Below are 20,927 nucleotides of genomic sequence, written 5' to 3'. Positions count from 1 at the left end.
CGCCATCGGATCAAAAACCGGAAGCGGAGCACGGGTTTGAAAGGCTTAGCTTTATGCTAATGTATAATGGGAAAAGCCATAAAGGGCTAACAGACGTTAGCAATGATGTTCTGGTGTTTATAACACTTTAACTTTGAAATATTGAATTGATTTAATACTGAATTATTTCCATCTATGATATCTCCCACCTCAAAATATATTTTGAAATTAATTAAATTAACTGTACTTGATCAATAATTACGCTGCCAAATTTGACAAAAGAAACATTTTACTGCTGAAAAATGGAGGAATAAGTTTAGCATACCTTAACATTAAAACGTAAAAATAAAACTGCAGTGCTCTCAAAGTTATTTTCAGATGGTTTGAAACAATACTCTCTAGTCCAAGGAAAAAAAAAATCACGTAAAAGTATTGCTTTGGCGCCATCTGGTGGCACAATTTATACACACTTAACTGCTCATTTCTACGAGAAGAATATCTGACCTGCTCTCCTCTGTAGATGACGTATTCAGCATAGGCCAGTCCGTTGACACTCGGCCGGCCAATGACGGAATGATGTCCGGGGGGCGCGTGGGCCATCTTCATGGCACTAAACTGAAGGAAGGACTTCCCCAGCGTCACCCTGCAGAACAACATCTGCCTGAAAAGGCCAAAGGCGGCATTAGCGCGGGCCGAGACAAAGCGGGTCCCGACTCACCTGTGGCAAACGTAGCAGGAGCGGTCTTTGTGGGCGGGGCAACCCGTGCCTCCGCCTATCCCATAAACGTACTGGTTGCTTTTAGAGGAGTTCTCCGCAAAGTAGATGCCGGCGCCGAACATGCCGCCGATGTAGGCGTGGCGCTCGTCGAAGCCTTTGTGGATGATGGCGTTGATGAAGGGGGAACCTGGCGGGTCGGACGGAGAACATTTTTGGATTTGAGCTCCCCCGTAGGCCGCGAAGTTGATTCCTTTACCGTGAAAAAGCATGCGCTCGTTGTGGTGGTTGTGATTTTCATCCACGATCTCCTTCTGTCTGTGCGAGTATCTCTCCCGTAACTTCTTGTTCACCACCTTCTGGATCTGCGCCCGCAACGTTAAATCGCGTCTTATTTCAGTTATGTCTCTATTGAAGCCCCGCGGGCGAGTGGCGCTTTTTGAGGCGTCACCTTGATGATGTTGTACTGGCTGAAGACGCCGCCGGCGTTGCCGCCGTCGCGGTGCTCTCTGATGGTGCTCTGCAACTGAGGACGCCATCAAGACAAGACAACAGGAGCGCTTTTTACGTATTCAAACGGAGGATGCAAGGGTTTCTCTTTGTGTCTGAAAACCCTTGTGCTTTTCTTTCGAGACGTCGTTTGCGTTTCTAATTAAAAAGTTGAACATTTCCTTTCGGAAGACCGACAATTGATGGTGCTGGTATTAATGAATAAAAACAAAAAGCAACATCGCTTTTATACACGCGGTTTTCGTTGATTTTTATTTGTACTGTTTGATGTAGCAGCGGGACATAATATAGAGCTTACAAGCGTAACGATGACCGAAGGTACGAAGAAAGGTCCAAAACGACATTGCTGGAACTCCTTAGAATGTGTCGTTCACCACAATGATTATGACAATATGAGTTTGCAATTGTAAATTGATTATCACAAAAACTAATAGTTATCCTTGGCTCTACACAGAAGCTAACAATCAGCCTAACTTCTGCATACAAGTTTTTCATCACAGAGCTAATAGTTAGCCTGACCTCTACTTTTAACCAAGGTTCTACAGAGCTAATAGCTTAGCTTCTGCACAGAAGTTTTTACCTTTGGTTCTACAGTGTAGCTAATAGATAGCCTAACCCCTCCTTTGAAGCTTTTAGCTTAGGCTCTACACAGAAGCTAACAATCAGCCAAACTTCTGCATAGAAGCTTTTCGTCTAGGTTCTTTAGGTTAGCCTAACCTCTACTTTTAACATAGTTCTACAGAGCTAATCGCTTAGCTTCTACACAGAAGCTTTTGGCTTAGGTTTAGCCTAGCTTCTACACAGAACGTAATAGTTAGCCTTGGTTCTTCTACACATTAGATCTTAGCCTTGGTTCTACACAAAAGCTAAGGGTTGGCCTCGCATTTTCACAGAGCTAATAGCTAGTCCCTCGAGTTAAACTAATAGTTAGCCTAGGTTCAACAGTACACAGATGCTAACCGTTAGCAAAGCTTCTAAACAGAAGCTAATTGGTTCTACACAGAAGCTAATTCTGTAGGTGGGGCGTCATTTGACGCCGAATAACGAAAACATTCATATATATGTTAGAATCGGCGCCTGTTCAAAATGTATTACTACTATAATTGCAAATGAAATGGAGTACCTTTACTAAAAGAGTGCAAAAATGACTTTGCAGAAGCTTATAAGTGTGAGAATCATTCAGAATGATACCTGCCGTCTTCTTCTAGTATTACTTTTATTGACAGTTACTCGAGCATCTACACCAATATAAAATCGTCAAATTTTGAAACTACGCGGACATAGAGGAACGTTGGCAATGATTTGAATTTGAGCCGCACATGTACGCGCCATTGTGTGTCAGTGCGCTTACTTCTTCCTCCACCGACTGGAACTCCTTGTCGTCTGGGGCCAAGTCGATGAGCACGGTACCCTGGCTGGAGCAGTGGAACGTCAAGTACGGGTTGGCGCCTGCAAACACACCATAGTAACTCTCCACACAATTTTTTTTTTTTAACCGCAGCAATTTTAAGGGGTGGGACCGATTTGATAATGGAAGTACACGAGGTCACTTCAGGGGAGATGATGATATTTCAACAAGGTTCTGCTCCAAAGTAAAATAATGCTGTGACACAAACTTTACATTTTTCTTTTTAAACTAAGAACACAATGATCGGAACAAGAAGCAAAATATTGGTAATTCGTGTTTGCGTTGAAGAGTTTCACACGGATCAGCGTTGTCATTAAGTGACTCAATTTTCCGGGAAATAAAACAAATGCTACGGGAGCTATCATCTAAAGTTGAATAAAATATGCCTCGAAATACATGACATTTCGAGTTCCAAAGTTTATTGATTTATTTTTTTTTTTATCCAAAAATGCTTTGCGCTGGTTCGGGGTTACTTGCTTCAATTGAGTTACAAAAGTGTAGGTATCAAGCAGATCTAATGCTTTATCATTCAATGACAGGTACATGATTTTTTCTTTTCAAATTAAGAGCAAATGAGTTGGAACATGAAGCAACTTGTTAAATTGTGTTGTACTGCAGGACGATTTCATTTTATGATATTAAATGCTTTACTGCACCAACGCTGTCAATGATTTTGGATGGTTTGAACGGGAGTTTTTCAGGAACCCACCCGGTAGTTAAATGAGAACATGGATGTGTTGTCTCACCTTGCTGGCCTCCCAGCAGCCGCTCGATGCCCTTGATGAGTTTGTGTCTGTGCCCGTACGCGTTGATCCCGATCTCCTTTAACTCCTCGTGGCCCATGTCGGCCAACACGTCCAGCGAGATCTGCTCGGACGACGGAAAAAGATCTCGCGTCACTTTTGCCCCGGTAACTAAATAAAATTTCTTAAAAAAATAAAATTTATTAAAAAAAAAACAAACTCAGTGACATAACTATGAATGTAACGTAAAATATTAAAATGCAGTTGAGAGATTAGATTAGAAAGAAAACAAAAAAACTAAATACTGCAACAAAATGTTGTGTAATTGCTTAACTTATCTTAACAACAATATCATCTCAAGTAGCCCTCCAGTCTCAACAGGATGTTTTGATTATTGTGTCCGAATCGATGAATCAGACAAAATGGACACACAAATTATTCATGATTTAAAGTACAGATTTTTTTTTTTTGATCATTGCTTTATAAAAAATTTATAGGGGGCGTTAATGAGCCATTTTTTTGATGAATTAAATATTGATGATTTTGCCTGGCCTGATTTTTGTGTTTGTGCCGTAAGACCCTCAAAATTAGAGTAAAATAGAGTACGTATATTCATTGTGTTTATTATAATATGAATTAATCAGCAAAACCACCCATTTTGACCCTTGACTCAGATTGTGATCGTCTCCAGTCTCTTTTCCCGATAACTGACACCATGTAAATGTTAGGGCGGGGGTCGCGCGCCGTCAAACAAGCGGAATTTATTTTGTTCAAAAACAAGCGGCGACGAAATGGCAAGAAATCATCTGAAGCAAGCGGCGGATCATTGACTAGGCAATCGGTGTCTCTTTGCAGTCACAAATATTCCTGAGAGTCCGGTAACGGAGTGCAGGAAAGGTTAACGAATGCACGGCGGTCGCGGAGCGAGCGATCAAAGCCGAAGTTTGCCAATTGAAATCGTAAGCTTAATCTACTGTCATCCGGACGGCTGTCATGGATGTTTGCGGGCCTCGAGCGCCTGCCGGCCGGAATTCACAAAAAGACGTGCTGGGAAAAATTCGAGGAGAAGTCAGTGTGATGCGAGGACGGGAGTCCCCATCAAGTGAGGGTTTGAATCAATTGAGGTCACGGCTCTTCAGCTTCTCCAGCATCAAAGTCGTCCGAGAAGACCTTTAAGGACCTTGCGGAAAAGAAACTCCTTCCCAGAATACTTGCCGCAATGTTGGAAGCATAACATTGATTAAATTGCAGTAAGAGAGATGTAGAGGCTTTTTATTTTTGCCTTCATTAAGCATTTTTAAGGAATATTCTTTGATAGCCATTCTTTATAATTTGGAAAAAAAAAACGCAAGCAAGTAACTGGGATTGAATGTCTAGATTCTGTAAAAACGTATAAATACGTCTATGGCAGTGAATGACTTAATACCATAAGCATCAGTTCCTGATTAGCATTTTTACTTGATGCTGTAAAATAATTGAATTGCAATGTAGTAATTTAATTACAGTAAGTTCTTACATGCATTATTCAGTCTCAAGTGATTTTTGTTTTACGTGACTGAACCGTACTTGTAAATTGTTCAACCGCGGCAAACATTTATCACAAATATGAAAAGATTCATTCTAAATATTTGAGTCGATATTCTGTAAACGGTATAAAATATATGCAGCGAGTAAGCAAGTTATTCAAAGAGACATTTTGCTTTATCTTGTGATTGGAGCGGTAATTGTTATCAGGTAATTTGTGAAAAAAATCCTGTTCTTGTAAAGTCAAAGAACTCATTTGGTTCATTTTCTATAAACGTGTAACCGCATACGCCGCCAATATTTAAACCGTCTAACCAGCAATGGTGACAGGCTCCAGAAGTCCTGTTACTTTAAAGTCCAGTTGTCTGACTGTGTTACTTTAAGAACTACACATTTTTCAAGTAATATATATACATAAAAAAAAAAAAAAGTTTGACAACCACCGGAATAAATAAAACGCCCCAAAGAATTTGTGTCTATGGTGTAAACAAGTTGGTAATTTTCCCCATGTCAGCCAAGCATAACAAGAATCAATGCGGGCTGGAAAAAAAAAAAAAAATAAAAATCAAGCATACGAAAGGAACAGATACAGTGCGAGTGGTTGTTTATGTTGCAAAAGCTCCTTTTCTCTCTGGGCACAGACGAGGAACGCCTCTCGTCCATCTCAGCACTCAGAATATCAATGCAGACTTGCTTCCCTTCAGGGGAATTAGGAGAAACACACAGGCCGCATATTGCATCCACTCCTGACTTTGCTGCTTGGACTTCAGCCAGCTGTCACTTTCAATTTGTCTTCCCGCGTCTCTCCTTTTCTTTCCCTAAGTCCGCCCGCTTCCTTTCTGCTCTCGCTCCATCCCGCCCGGTCTCCACTTGCTGACTATGCCTGGAAACGTTCTTCTCTTATGGGCTCGCCGCCCTCGACCCATTCCTCGCGCGTCCCTTTTGACTTTGATCTTCTCGGAGAAGCAAAAATGGCGCGTACCTGTTCTCGTTGGAAGATGTCTCGAAGGTGCTCCAGTCCTAGACTCTTTAAGAACTGGTTGATGGTCATATCCAGAAGAGCTGGAAAAGATGAGATGTCAGCAACACGGAGGAGACCTTCAAACGACCCCAAACTTTTGCACGCGTACCCTCTCCTTCCTTCCTGTCCGAGCCGGACGCTCCGTCCGTCGTCCCGGTGGCCCCGCCCGCCGTGATGTCCCCGAGGGGCGCGGTCAGATTGTCGATGCTGCTGGCGGCCGATAGGCAAGACGACGGCGACGGCGAGGGGGAGATAACCACGCCCCCTGTGGCGCCTCCTGTTACTACACTGGCACTCACCTGGAAGTGAGAATTGGGAATCCGTTTCACATTTGTGAAATTTGTGCAAATATGTTGCTGTTTTTGTACACAACTCTTCTTTCTAAATGTCTTCAGAATGAAAAGATAAAACTTCTGTTTTTCCGTCTTCATAACAAAGAAGAAAAAGTACAGTAAGTGCGAGCCAGTCATTAGCAGGGGTGAAAATCGGTGGACATTTACAGCTGTTTCGCGGGCTAACAAGAGAAAATGTCAAAAAGTAGCGATGAAATGAAACCTGGATCAGTTTTTCACATATAACAGCCTTGTTAAAGTACATTATCAAGACCCTGACGAGGAAATACCAACAGATTGGATCTTTGCCTGCTATGTCAAATATATTAACACATTCTCTGCCGTTGACGGCCACGGACGTCAAAAATCAATTTTAACAGGGGTGCCAGGGATTGATTTCAAATCAATGTTTTTTTTTTTGTTTTTTTTTTGCTTTAAGTGCCCATCCATAATCAAAGATAGGACTGACCACTGTGGCCTGCGGTTTGAGACAGCTGGGCAGGGCATCTGGCGGCATGGCGTCGATCAGCAACGCTCTGATGTCATCGGCCTGTGAAGGAAATGTTTATTTTATTGTCATTGAACACTATTACATTTTTGTTTCTCCTATGATTGGTTAGGAGAAATTAAGTCGTTCTTGGGTATTAAACCATATTACAATAGCAAAATGGCATTAAACTAAAAACGATTGTTGTGTGTCCACTATAACGATTTTTTTTTTCACTAAGCAAGAACACGTATTTTTGATATTTGATATTTCTAGAGTGTTTTAATAGGAAAACCTTGACATGGGCCGGCAAAAAAAATTCATTTGTCAAATGAGAATTTTTTTTTGCCTATAGTTTAATTCGATCAATGTACACTTATTCCTTTAAAAGGTTTGAATTTTCCGTGTGTATTTAAATGGGAAATTTTAAGAAAATATGAATGCCTCAATGAGAAAACTATAAATTGTGTGGCGAAGGGTTTTACTGCTTTAAACATAGTGAAACCCTTCCCCACACAATTTATCATTTGACAACCAATAAAATATATGAAGTCTAATAATGACAAACAATGGAATGAAAGCATTTATGATAAATAAAAATGCATTTATCATAAACAAGCATTGCTGTAAAAAAAAAGTATAACTCAGAAACAAAGTGAAATAAATGGGAAAAGTACAATAACTATTAATAATGAAAAAAATGTTTAATGAGCATATATAATAAAAGAAAAAGCATTTATAATCAAAAACCGTTCAATTAAATAATATATACTTATATATATATATATATATATATATATATATGTTTGTGAATTTCACACATTACATTACTACTAAATGCTAGTGTTTGTTGGAAACAAGAAAGTTTCTTACTGTTGCCAAGTCCAGCGGCGTCTGTCCTTCCTGGTTCTTCATGGTGGGATCAGCTCCGTGGGCCAAAAGGAGAGCGCAAAGCTGCGTCCGGCCTTTCTGCGCCGCTTCATGGAGTGGCGTGAAGGCCCATTTGTCCGTGGCGTTAACGCACGTGTTGTACTTGATGAGAAGGGCCGCTATGTCCACATGCTGGAGGCAAAAGACGCAAAAGACAACCATTAGATACTTCTTTGTTGGCCTTTTCCGATGTACTAGCGCAACGGGACTTTCCAAACTTGGACGCTGAACCGGAGAAACCTTCATTTGTTAGTTCAGCGCTAGCTAGCTAGCTAGTACAACGTGAATAGATTTAAAAGTTTAGGAAAAATGAAAGACCACTGGAGAGGAGACTTGGAGGTTAAAGTAATGTATTTTCCGCACTATAAGAGACACCTAAAAGCCTTCATTTTTTTGAAAAGCCGACGGTGCGCCTTATAATCAGGTGCGCCTCATATATGGATCAATATTTAGATTGGGATTCGTAGATGAATGAAATGATAAAGTAAACTTGACCTGTTTCTTTTGTGTGTTTACAGTTAAACAAAGTTGCTCATATTGACATTGAGTTATTATGCTATTGAGAGTTTAGAGTTATTATTTCAGTCATTATTCTTATTACTTTGAGTATTACGATATTGTGATTGAAAACCTTTTAAAATATGTCATTGACCGGTGTTGGTACACAACAACTTTCTCCAAAAAGTGAATATGGCAGCTTGAAATAGCGCTTTAGACAATAAATTGTTATTTATTTTTTAAATATTTAGTGATTAGCGATGAATGTTCTTTAAAAATACCAGCCTGTTTTTGTGAATGACTAAAATTTTTGGGACTATTCTCACTATAAAAAATTTTCTGGATGATCGCTTGATTCTTAAACTAGTCGTCGATTGAGTTGATAATCCATTAGATGTCAATTAATCAATCATTTTGGACTCTAAGCTCTAAATTGGATTGTTCATTTGTTGGACTTGAACGTGTTTTTCAGTATACTGATTCGATGATGGATTCAAGCTTTAGTGGTTAAATGGTGAAAAATGTGAGCAGCGATTACTGATATGGAGTGCAAGTCAGACCGCACTAAAAATTTGTGCATAAAATCATCTTCATCAATCATCCACCCCCCAAAAATGAACAAATGACAGTTCATATCTCAAGACGATGGAGGGACCACTCAAATATAATTTGTGAAGAGGAGCATGTGTGCTTCTGTAAAATCAAAGCAACGCAATATGCTTTGCTGGAGAGTGGGAATTTTATGAATTATTAACCTCTTTCTAATCCTTTTCTCACTGCTCATTTTTCCCCTTTTATTGTTGTTCCCCACTCCGCGCTCACGTGTTTTGGCGACAACTACACAGCGTCCGTCGCCTTTCGCTGAGAAGAAGTGGGAGATGCGAAATCACTCATGTTCACGTTATATATTATATCGGTTTTTATTATTGCAATACCTTACTCGCCGTGTGGAGGTATGAAGTAATATTTAAAAAACAAACACAATGTCTGTCTTCAATATGGCAAGCCAATGGAATTATGAACCATTCAAAATATACAGAACAAACTCATTTATTACTCATTAAATTAAACATGCTCAGTTTTTTTTGACTTGCTCAAATTCAAAACAGCACAAATAATGAATGAAGCAAATAATCAACTCTGCCACAGTATTAACATTTTTTTTTTTTAAATAATAGATGGATGTTATTTTCTGGGGGGCACAAGTGATTTAAAAAAATAAAAAACAAGAAAAGAACCAAGAAAATCAATTGTGTGTTTTTTGTCAAATGTGTTAATTCATGGAATAATTATGGAATTATGGATTTACAACATGTGAATCATACTGTTTTAAAAAGACTGTTATTTAAAAACATGAATTAAATATAAAACTTGATGTTCCGGAGTAAATTGTAAATTTAGAGGTGTTTTATTATGTATAATTTAACTAGCATTCCAATATCGCGTGATAAATTAGCAAAACAAGGGGGTAAGGACTATATTCATTTTTTTTATTATATTCCGTGTTCCTCTTATCATTTTCTTTTGTATTGTGTTTATATGTTCAATAAATCAAATCAAATCAAACATGTATTTGATGATTATTATCAGGCCAGTGATGTTGAGGTCCTCCGGGAAAAAAACAAAACAAAAAAAAAGCTGACATTTTGATCCCCTTCCGATGACGAATTTAGCTGTTGTGCGGCTTACCCCGTATGAAGCGGCGTTGTGCAAAGGTATCAGACCGCCTTTGTCTTGCGCATTCACGTCGGCGCCGTGCTCCAACAGATATTCCGCCACCTCCAGGTTGTTGTAGCCAGCTAGACGGCACAGTGGGAGTTATGACAGGTAAGTAAAGAGCCACAACGTGAAGCAACAAAATCAAGTCGGCTCATTAGCGAGGTGGAAAGAAAAGAAACGCTGTCAGCGGGAACGCCAACAAATGAAGACAAACAGACAGAAGACGAATTTGCTACAAGTCTAAGATTTGTATAGCGATCTAGGCTCAATTAAATCGTCCGCCTGGTGGAATGCTAAGACACGAAAATATTGCAGAAAAATAGTTTTGTAGCTGAAACTTTGTATAGCAGCCTTGGGGCTTATCTGCAGGCTTATTCTTTTCGCCCAAACCTCTTGCGTGGGTTTATCTATACATTTAATGGCTCACACCTAATCGCTGAGTTCAGTCAAATGCTTACTGGAACTCTCCATGTTATAACTTCGCATCGACACAGTGTCAGCCCAAAAAAATATCTGTATTCCTTCACTGCTGGTTGACACATTATCAACACATATCAAGGAAGCTTTTGCACACATTAGCTGTTCTTGTTTCTGGTCAGAATTCTTCTGGATGGGACATTGCATCCTTTTTGAAGCGCTAAAATAAACCACTGTTTTTGGCCTGAAAACGTGCGTATTTGGGTCGCTAAAATGAGGAGTAGTTTTCAATATATTTGATGGATTCCGGGAGATGCTAATTCTTGATAATTAGTCGCGACGGCTTTTATAACTGACATGCTCACTCCACACTGAAGGGTCAGTCATACTGTGTCGGAGTGAAGATAAGTAAACTTGTGTTTACAATGTTTTTTTATAACATATATAGGGTGACCCAAAAAAAAAACGGGCCCCAACTCTAATTAGGCCCCGTTTCTTAGTGTTTTGTCCGAATGAAATGAAACTTTGGTCATAACTAGTTTATTATATTCCAAACATCACATCAAAACACTAAGGTCTTTGGCCTTTTTTTCTCTGTTCTACAGCATATGTTCTAGATGGCCTCCATTTAGCTCCGTGCATTTCTTGAACGCAGCACGAAGTTGTCCATGACGTTCTTACAGACTGAATTGGTAATGGCTCTCATCTCCTCTCTGATGGCTTTCTTGAGTTCCGTGATGGTTCTGGGTTTCCCTGCCTGTCCTTAAGATAGCCCCAAAGAAAGAAAAAAATCGGGGGGGGGGGGGGGGGGGCTTACGTCCGGGCTATGGGGTGTGCCCACTCAAAATCAGTCTTGAGACTGATCACTCGGCCTCCCAAGTTCTCTTTCAGCCAATCTCGCGACAGGTTTGAGGTGTGACAACTTGCTGGAACCAGAACTTGCTCATGAGCGACGAGTAGATGGTCTGGATAATTTCGTGCTGCGCCTCAATAAATGAAAGGAACTAAATGGAGGCCATCTAGAACATTTGCTGTAGAATGGAGAAAAAAAGGCCAAAGACCCTAGTGTTTTGATGTGATGTTTTGAATATAATAAACTAGTTATGACCAAAGTTTCATTTCATTCGGACAAAACACTAAGAAACAGGGCCTAATTGGAGTTGGGGCCCGTTTTTTTTTTAATATATTATAGTTATAATATCTAACACTTCTTTCGAGGCTGACAAAAATGACTATTACCTGCAAGGTGCAGAGGGGTGGAGTTTCGTCCTTGCGTATCTCGACAGTTGATGTTGTCTGGGCTGCATAACTTCTGCACTCTGGCAAGACAGCCTTTCTTGGCTGCATCCAGCAAGGCCGCATCCCCTCTCAGGAGATCCTGGATGTCCGTGTCACCGTCCTTCACCAGGTCCAGGGGTGTGTTTCCATCTCTGTTCTTTTTACTCGGGTCTGCACCATGCTGTGGACAGAATACAAAAAGGAATGACAAAAAAAAAAATCAACACTGAAATTAGGCTAGCTATAACATGAAGGGAATGGATACACAAGAGGCAAGTACATTATCCGTGTAAAATTCTCTCGCTCAAATGCCTCCTATCCCTTTAATGTATTATTTATATGTACACTTTGAAATCTGCTCATTAAATCTAATGTTAGGGGACTACTCCTTTGGGCAATACATGTCTGGCCACAAAATGGTAGTATATGAATACATTTTTGTTTTAGTCTTTGCAAAGATATTTTCATCCCACTTTCTGGTTGCTTCTATGCTAATTTAGCACTCACTAATATTGATTCTCCGTTCGGGGTGTATATCAAGAAACGCATTTAAAAAGCAGTCAGGGAGGCAATCACGGATTTAACGGCTAAGTGTGATGGGAGGAGAAACACATTCAGGATTCTTTTTACAGAGGACACAAAAGGACTGAGTGAAAAAATAGGATTCTAAATGGACAGTTTGCACCATGACACCATGGAAAAACAAATGATCAGATGTATAGCCGCCATTTAGGATTCAGGATGATTATTCAGTTAACCCAAATGACAAACTAGCAATATCAATTTAAGACCAGTAAGCCTGCTAACTCCATCAATGCTTCTCCATCTATTTTCCATGTCTACGCTCTACTGAATGCTTGTCAATTAGAATTACTTCTGTGTTTGTATTTGATTTCCAGACATGGAAAAACAAGATTTCATAATTCTGGAACTTTTCCAAGCTTTGCATAACTGCGATATCCCCAAATGTATTTCAGCATTTTCCCCCACAGTGGACTTGTGGTGATGCAAGTAGAAGAAGCGGCTTTATTCTAAGCACAACTTTGACACAAAATAGAACATGCAAAAAAAAAACAACAACAAACAGAGGCAACAAAAGAAAACCTACTGCTGAACTCAAACATTTAGAGTCAAGCGGATTAACACACACGCATTGCTAGCGTGAATGTGCGTGTACCCTTGTGCTTAGGGAAAATGAAGCCGAAGATGTGCCTATAGGAATTTAGAAAGTAGAATAAAAGTGGTAAACAGCAACCACACCGGACCAGAAAGCTAACATAAAATAAATGTGAGGATGTGTGCCCTTAGAGATCATACAAAAATTATTCCAGTCTTAAAAAAAAATCTTTACTCCTTAATGTTGCGGTTAGCCTCAAGAACACAGTTCAAGGACAATGAAGCATTTCCAAAACAACAAGTCTTGAGGCACAACATTTCCTGTTGTGACAAGCGTGTATTTGCCCATGTATGCCCTGCTTGAATTCTCTTGCTCTAATAATTTATGCGGCTCCATATGGCAACATTGCAGTGGTGATGTAAGCTTGTCTGTCGGTGATTATGAAAGCGACAACAAAAAAACACATTGGGAGGAGAAACTGCTCCACTTGTTTGCATTACTCATTCAGACTGATGTGACTGCCAGGTATTATACAACTGTTTGCCCTGACTTGGATCAGAGAGCAGAAGCCAAATAGTGAGCCATCTGGAATAACATTCTAAGGACTCGTCTTTAAATTTTACAATTATTCTATGCTCACCTGCTGGTCTAAACACGGCATTCTCATGAATTTTACGTTTGTAGAAAATGAATTAAGCAGCAAAATCAGCAAGTTTTTATCCATCTCAGGGGGCGCTCATTTTGTTACTTGCTGCCGACCGAAAATGAAATCACAGTAGTTCAGGGCTCAGTTAAGGTCCAATTCCGGTACGCCTGTTTTCTGAATTTGGTCATGTGACATTCACAAGCTAAGCCGTGATAATCATCATGCGATTTTCAGTCGACAACAAGTGGCAAAATGGCCGCCCCCGTAGATTTTGTTGTGCGTAACCGATGAAAAATGAATCAGAATACAGTGTCTAGCCTAGTGGAGATCCATAGAACATATTGTTGGATGTTCCCATCAATATTTTCGCACATTCTTCATCACCTGATTTTGAGGCTCTAACGATACAGTCCTGATCTGATACCCTAGAAATGTTTTGAGGAGGAAAATGTGAATTATTTTAAATAAACTATTCCAAAATAAGATCTTTGATGTAGGTAGTGAAGTAGTTTCACCAAGTAAAACATTTAAACCCTGTTTTTGTGGGAGGGTATCCATTTGTGGGATGTACTATTAAATTAGTAATGTTAAATGCAACAATGAATTGCTGCATTTTCTTTCCATTCACCTTTAGCAGCAGTTTGCAGATCTCATATTTGCCCTTGGCAGCAGCTTCATGCAGCGGCGAGAACTTCCACAGGTCAGCCACATTGACCGAAGCGCCATGCCTGACCAGCAGCTCGGCAACCTCATAGTGACCGTACGAGCAGGCGTTATGAAGGGGAACTAGACCGCTGCCAAAAGCAGACACATTATTGAGCCTCTGTTAATTTACAGTGATGATCTCATCCGTGGCAAGGTCTGCAATAGTGACAGTAATGTTTATTTTTGTGACTTAGTGTCATACCCCTTGTCCTTGGCGTGCACGTCGGCTCCGTGGTGCAGCAGGTACTCCACCACCTGCACTCTATTGTAGCCAGCAGCAAAGTGAAGAGGGGTGGAGTGGCGCCCCTCCAAATCTCTGCAGTTCACATTCTGAGCCGTACACAGTGACTGCAGGGACAGAGGGATGATTTATTTTTCTCTAATTTGTACAACAAATACACACGCTGGTGTCAAGCTCAAATGTATGCGTTAGAAAACGAGAGGTAGGGGGGGGGTGTCAAAGAGAAATCACAGTAATTCATTATTTCCTGCAGAATAATTAATACTTGTTGACTGTATAATCACCCTAAACACAATAGCCAGCCGTACAATAGCAAATGAGACCTTTCTTTTTCTCATTCCCCTTTCAAAACAAGGGCTAATTTAACATCAAAATAAACAAAGAATACAAATGGAACAAATTGACTCAGGCAAAGAATCGAAAATAACTTTGCTCCGCAGCCAAAACGTCAAGACAGAATCATTAAATTAAATATCGAGAGGGCAGAAAGTGTCCTGCTTGGATTGATTCAGAAATGAAAGGACCGCATCAGTTAGACGGTACCCCGAAATTTATGGGAAATAAGATCAAAGCTTTTTGTCTTTTTTAGTATTTCCGATACATTCACAATTAAACTAGCCAAGAGTTTGCGACTATTCCCTTCTTGTACCCATCACATCTGATTCTTTCTGAAAAGAAAACCCTTTCCTGGCAATCTTTGTTATCAATCAGGGAACACTAAGCCTTTGCTGGCGGGAGGTTTCAGCTGATAAGAAAGTTAAGTAGAAAGACACAAATTGAAAAATGTTACGATAATAAAATGATACTGGTATTTCATGTTAGAAGTGAAAAACGATATTTTATCTTTGTGAAATATCAAGATTTCAGTCAAAATCATAGCCTGTGCCCAAAGTGTATGGGAAGAAATGAAATAAACTTTGTAAATGACATTATCTAGAACAAAATACAACCTTGACCGTGTCCAGGTCTCCAGCTTTAGCAGCTTCTAGAAGTCGGTAGTCCACATCGGAGTTTCTGACAGGGACATTTTCTGTAAGACAAACATTTGCATGCGCTGGTTAAGACAAAAAAAACTATTCATAAATCCCATGTTTTTCCGTTTTCTGAACAATAACAAAAGTGAGCCAGTTTTATTTTCCTGTTGGAATTGGGCATTGCACGGCAACGAAAAGCGCAACACGACCGGCATACCATTGAGTATCTGCTGAACAGCCTCATTTCCCATCTGAGCAGCGGTGAAGCCCTGCAGCGACACCAGCGAGGCGTCTGCCCCGTATCCTAGCAACAGCCGACAGGTCTGCAGATGGCCCGCAAGCGCGGCACGGTGCAATGCTGTTTGACCCAGTGTGTCCAGAGCATTCACCTTAATGAAACAAAGCATTAGATATGGAAGGCTTTTATTTGGATCTTTCATTGCATTAATGTCAACAAAAACAAACAAACAAACAAAAAGAAACCTAAGAAAACGTAACCGGAGAAATGGAAATAGTTGTTTAAAGCACTGCCAATAATTTTGAAACATGCAAAAAGTTCGATATCTGACAAAAGTGAGCACGCCCTTTCTAGCTTGAGAAACTAATTACATTATTAAATGTTATCTTCAAGGACCAATGCCATAGACATGAAACTTGCATTTACTTAAGGAGTACGTGTACAGTTATTATAGCAATATAGAATATTTACAATCCATTGAAAACCATTTAACACAAAGGCGTCACTTTCTAATGGCCATCCCTGAACAAAGCTCACTGCATTGCTGGTGATCGACAAGCTAACAGCCGCCTTCAAACGATTCTCAAGCTGCAGGCATGCAAGTAAACAACAAAATGAAATCAATTGGAACATTAAGTTTTAATATGTTCAGATAAGAAGCAGTCTGAGTGGTTTGCCAACACAATAAAAGGTGGAAGTAAATAGAATAAAAGCATCGTAAAATGAATAAAACCGTACCTTGGCGCCATGTTTCTGTAGCACCTCCATAATATCATTATGAGCGCGCTCTGCCGCCACATGGAGAGGTGTCATGAAACTACAATAGGGGAAAAACAGGCACAACGAACAAAAATGGTCACATTTTTTTTTTTCTTCTCAACATCATGATCAAATTACATTTTTTTCTAATTGTGCTGGACTTACTCTTTATTTTTCTCATTAACATTGGCTCCCTTTCTGATTAAAAACTCTGTCACCTGTTTCCTCTTGGGGTGCGGCGATGCTACAGCACAATGCTGAAAACCACACACACACACGAACACACATAATGAACTTGCCTACAGCGTGTGCAATGCAATCGTTGCGTGTCTTACCAGCGCCGTTTCATGTGTGTGAGGATGTTTGAAGTTGATGATCTCCAGTGCCAGGCTCCTCTTCGCCTTGGCCATGTCAGCTTCCCGAGCGGCTTGAAGCAGTGAATGTCCCTTAAACTCATCTACGCACACACAAAAATTGTCAACATGTCAGCAGAATAAAAAAAACTGAAGTTTTTCTTATAACTCCAAGCAACGATTGAGTTCATCTTTCTGGTTTCTCGCAAAACTGAATACAAACAAAAGTAACACAACTTAACAAAACAGTTGAAAAAAATGGGAGTTCAAAAAAAAAAAACCTCCAGACGGTATTTTTGCTTTGCAATGATTCTGCAGGGTATCAATTTTTCACATTTACTTCAAAGTTTTTGTGCCTGCCAACAACAAGAGCGAAAACGAGAAGTCGCCCTCAGGGGCCCAAAATATTACAATATTGAGCATAAATGAGCCAATAGACATAAAGACATAACACAGAGTCAAGCTTATGTTAAGCCACATAACCAATCAATAATAGGGCCCTTCAAGCATCAGCCAAAAATATTTGCCCATTATTTTAATGTTTTACCTTTATCCAACAATTTACAGCAGTTGTGTCCAAATAATAGTGATGGCATTATTTTAGCCAAGGGATGGCACTCTCCTGGTTGTGTGATAATAATAAGTATAATAAATAATAAGTTGTCATGCCATGTTGAATTTTACACGTCACAATTTGGGTGAAATTTCAGCTTCCTAGGGTCTTATTTCAATGCATTCTCTTTGATGTAAATAAAAGATAAAAGGATTGGTCAAAATACTGCACAAAGGGTCAATTGTGTAAACATATCATTGGACACTATTTAAATGCATTGGGAGGAAACAAATGCTATTTTAGTCATTATATATATATTTTTTAATTATCAGCCAATTAATCTGCTATCTGTATCTTTTCCTGTCAATAGTGTGCCTAAAACAATCCATATTGAGAGGGTCCTAATCAAAACTTCAAGGCAATTATTGAACTATTACATCAATGTTATGAATCGCTACAGCGAAAAAACCCCCAAAACAAAACACTTTTTTCTCTCTACACACGCACAGTTGTACTCACAGGTTTGCATAACAACTTATGAGCACAACTGTATATGTCTGCCAATTACTAGAGAATGATAATGGGGATGCAAGTCATGTGTGCAGGTAAGATATGCGCTTGTGGGTTTAAATACTCCAGTTGTGAAAATGTATGAGAATAACTGTACATTGACCTAAAATGACCAAAGTAGGCTCATAATTATTTAATTTAGTTCCTACTACTCAGTAATGCTTTGTCTAAAGAACTCAGTCTCTTTCCTAGGGGTGGCTTAGCAAAATATAATTGAGAAGCACCGATTTAACCCAACATTTTGGGGATGCATAAATAAACCAAAAAGTTTGGCTTAAAGAACCCAAAAAGTTGAGCCAGTTCCTTTTTGGCACAATTTGAGTCAAAACTGTTTTTAGAGTGAGTGTACACTCACATGAGAGTCTCTCCTTGAGCTCAGGAGTGGGTGCCATGTCGACAGAGCTCTTGCTGTGGCAGTTGAGCAAGGTAGGGTCGGCACCGTGGCTCAGCAGTAGGGAGCAAACCTCGATACGGTTTTTGGACGCCGCCTCGTGCAGCGGGGTGAACTGCCAAAGATCCATGGCGTTCACGCAGGCACCATGCTGCAAAAAACAAAAAAACAGTTGAGACTTTGGAAATATTGATCAAGGAGCCTTGGTATCGTTTTCCACAATGGCTACTCAAATGTGTGTTCATATCACCTTTAGCAGCAACTCAGTAACTTCATAGTGTCCATAGGAGCAGGCGTTGTGTAGCGGCACCAGACCACTGAAACGCACAAAAAGAAAATAAATTACCTAGAAATGCATGTGTAGCCTGAAAAAAATCATTTATTCCATTTTGGAAAGATGCTCTACCATGCGAAAATGAGGAATGAGCAATTCTACCATACTGCTCATTATAACTTATGGTATCTATGAGATATGAACAATAAATGGTAAAAATTATACTTGTGATAGAATCGCTCGGGAAAAAAAAATTATGGCAATGGGCAAAACATTTGGGGAAAATGAGCTGACTAATCAAAGTAAGAGGTAGGAAGTATGGGGCTTTTTTTTAGGCTTCATGGCTTTTAGCATAGTTAACCAAATGTGGCTGCGTAATAACATCTGGTCTTAAAATTAATGTTGTCTGACCATGATCATTAAAGAGCTGCAAAGTTTGTGCAAGCTCTGAAGTCACAATAACACTGATATAAGCACTAGGGCCACATGGCTTGTCCAATAATATAACAGGAAAAAGTTGAGGTTGCTATGAAAATGACGAGATTTTAGTCAATTTATTCTAGCTAGTGGAGCACCTGCACGATGTGGACATTTGAACTCATTCACTGCCAGCCAAACCGAAATATTGCCAAAAATACGAATTTTCAATTTTCAACAGAGATGTTCAACATGGGATTTCTCCGAAAACAACCTCCTAAGTTCTTAACTTTTATTTTCCAGCAGCCGAAAGGTTCAAATTCTAATTGAAGTCTATGAAAATAAGGGATTGGTAGACTATGCGAATGGTTTAAAGATGAACGTGCCAAAACGTGTTTAAATGCGTTTTAATCAAATCTAAGGATTTCAACTTGGCAAAATTCACATTGCCATAACTTCTACAATTTTTTACATACCTCCATGTAGTACCATAATCTCCCAAAAATAAGCCACCATTTTTTCCCCCAAAAATGGAAGGAAAAAAGTATGGGTGGTTTCTATAAACTGTTACTTAAAATGTTGGATTTTTTTCTTCATTCAACACCATTCAAGGAAGATTGATCCATCAGCCACATTAGCTGAGTTTTGACACACAGGTGTGCATTTTTATATCAGCTGTATTCTTACTTACAATAATAACCATAACGGGACAAGCTAGAGGGCGGAAGTCATGAGGCTGTTAGCAGCCAGTGCCTCTTGCGGCTAACAGAAGCTTGTGTTAGCTGAGGTTGTTTTGGCAATGTTTTCAATAAAATAAGCAAGTGGACTGAACCAATGTCCGAGTTCATCCTTGTTCAGACACAGGAATGTTACAACGGAGATGTTATATGAAGTCTCCAGCTGATTCAATTAAGAGGTTAGAGATGCGTCGCGAGGAAAAGGAAAACCAACTGCGAATCAAGTGTGGAATTAGAATATATCAATAGCTCCATTTTCATTTTCGGAGACATAACCCTGATAAATATCACCATAAGTTCATCTCAATGCATTGTTGACTAGTATCCACTTGTCCGTACCCCTTGTCCTTGGCGTGAACGTCTGCTCCATGCTGAAGTAAGAGCTGAACTATCCTGACTCTGTTGTATCCTGCAGCCAGGTGGAGCGGTGTGGACTGAGGAGATACAAAGAGCGCAAGGTGAGCGGGAGGAGGGTGTTAGAGAGACATACAAGGACATAAATAAGAGACAAATGTTAAGTGGCATCCGTGCATTGGCGCATGACGGCTTCCAATCCTGACGTGGGGAGGATCACTCAGCCAGGTGTTTTGTCACGTCAAAACTCTGCGGTCAGGAAGTTATTGTTCCACGCCTGAACCAGACTGCAGTGATAAAGAATAGACTTCTACCATAAAAGTGATGTAAAGCTGCAGTAATAAATGCTTTAAGAGGGCACACAGATGAGACGCTTCAGCTGGCTGAGCGTTGTCTCACTAAAAGTCATTCTTCCCAAAAGCAAAGCAACTACCTGAAATACTGGAAGACAAAAGAAAAAATAGAATTCATTAAAACTAAAAAGTGATGAAAATCATTGCATAAAACACATTTTACCGCCGCTCTAAAATTACGATCCTGGGTAACATTAAATGAATGAAAATGAGAACCCTATTGATTTCCAACACCTCATAGCCAAACACGATGTTCTACTGTGAAATGCAATGGAAAGTTTTAAAAGGGAAAATCAAGCCAAAAATGTTTTCTTTACAGGATTATGTTCTATACGGCCTACACTAAGTTGAGGACAACATTCTGATTAATGGAAATGAAATTAAGCAGAAAAATCCACTAATTTTTATCTCTGTCAGGTGGTGGTCATTTTTTGCTTAGGGCTCAGCAAATACCCAATCAAGAATCAGCCTATGAAGATCACATGACAAAAGACAGAATACAGGTGAGGCCCCTTGAACTTAATGCTAACACTAATTAGATCATAGGTTGTAATGTTTTAACCCTTAAGGCAAAGGATTGAACAACAACATGGCAGCCAACAATATAATAAGATACTAACAGTATACTGCCTCCTAGAGGCCAAGGAAGAAATTGCAATAATGTTCCAAAAACGTGTTTTAATT

At 39.7% G+C, this 20,927-nt stretch overlaps 1 protein-coding gene across 2 annotated transcripts in view; it reads right to left on the bottom strand.

Annotated features, from left to right (window-relative positions):
* The window catches only part of LOC148411744 (poly [ADP-ribose] polymerase tankyrase-1), a 63,738-nt gene that overhangs the window by 1,647 nt on the left and 41,164 nt on the right, over window positions 1-20,927 (bottom strand). For both annotated transcript variants that reach the window (XM_088434962.1, XM_088434963.1), the window contains 22 exons: window positions 19,876-19,970; window positions 18,359-18,425; window positions 18,073-18,259; window positions 16,577-16,698; window positions 16,407-16,498; window positions 16,221-16,299; window positions 15,462-15,633; window positions 15,221-15,300; window positions 14,232-14,377; window positions 13,953-14,118; window positions 11,523-11,742; window positions 9,837-9,946; window positions 7,593-7,781; window positions 6,702-6,782; window positions 6,010-6,199; window positions 5,862-5,941; window positions 3,359-3,479; window positions 2,556-2,653; window positions 1,146-1,220; window positions 954-1,059; window positions 698-884; window positions 484-640 (listed from right to left, as the gene is read on the bottom strand). In XM_088434962.1, coding sequence (XP_088291088.1) covers window positions 484-640; window positions 698-884; window positions 954-1,059; window positions 1,146-1,220; window positions 2,556-2,653; window positions 3,359-3,479; window positions 5,862-5,941; window positions 6,010-6,199; window positions 6,702-6,782; window positions 7,593-7,781; window positions 9,837-9,946; window positions 11,523-11,742; window positions 13,953-14,118; window positions 14,232-14,377; window positions 15,221-15,300; window positions 15,462-15,633; window positions 16,221-16,299; window positions 16,407-16,498; window positions 16,577-16,698; window positions 18,073-18,259; window positions 18,359-18,425; window positions 19,876-19,970 — 2,820 coding nt within the window. The remainder of the gene's footprint in view (window positions 1-483; window positions 641-697; window positions 885-953; window positions 1,060-1,145; window positions 1,221-2,555; window positions 2,654-3,358; window positions 3,480-5,861; window positions 5,942-6,009; window positions 6,200-6,701; window positions 6,783-7,592; window positions 7,782-9,836; window positions 9,947-11,522; window positions 11,743-13,952; window positions 14,119-14,231; window positions 14,378-15,220; window positions 15,301-15,461; window positions 15,634-16,220; window positions 16,300-16,406; window positions 16,499-16,576; window positions 16,699-18,072; window positions 18,260-18,358; window positions 18,426-19,875; window positions 19,971-20,927) is intronic.

This window comes from Hippichthys cyanospilos, chromosome 15, assembly GCF_059441005.1.
Source record: "Hippichthys cyanospilos isolate Australia breed blue-spotted pipefish chromosome 15, RoL_Hcya_1.0, whole genome shotgun sequence".
In the NCBI taxonomy this organism is placed as follows: domain Eukaryota; kingdom Metazoa; phylum Chordata; class Actinopteri; order Syngnathiformes; family Syngnathidae; genus Hippichthys; species Hippichthys cyanospilos.
This window is presented reverse-complemented; position numbering and strand designations above follow the sequence as displayed.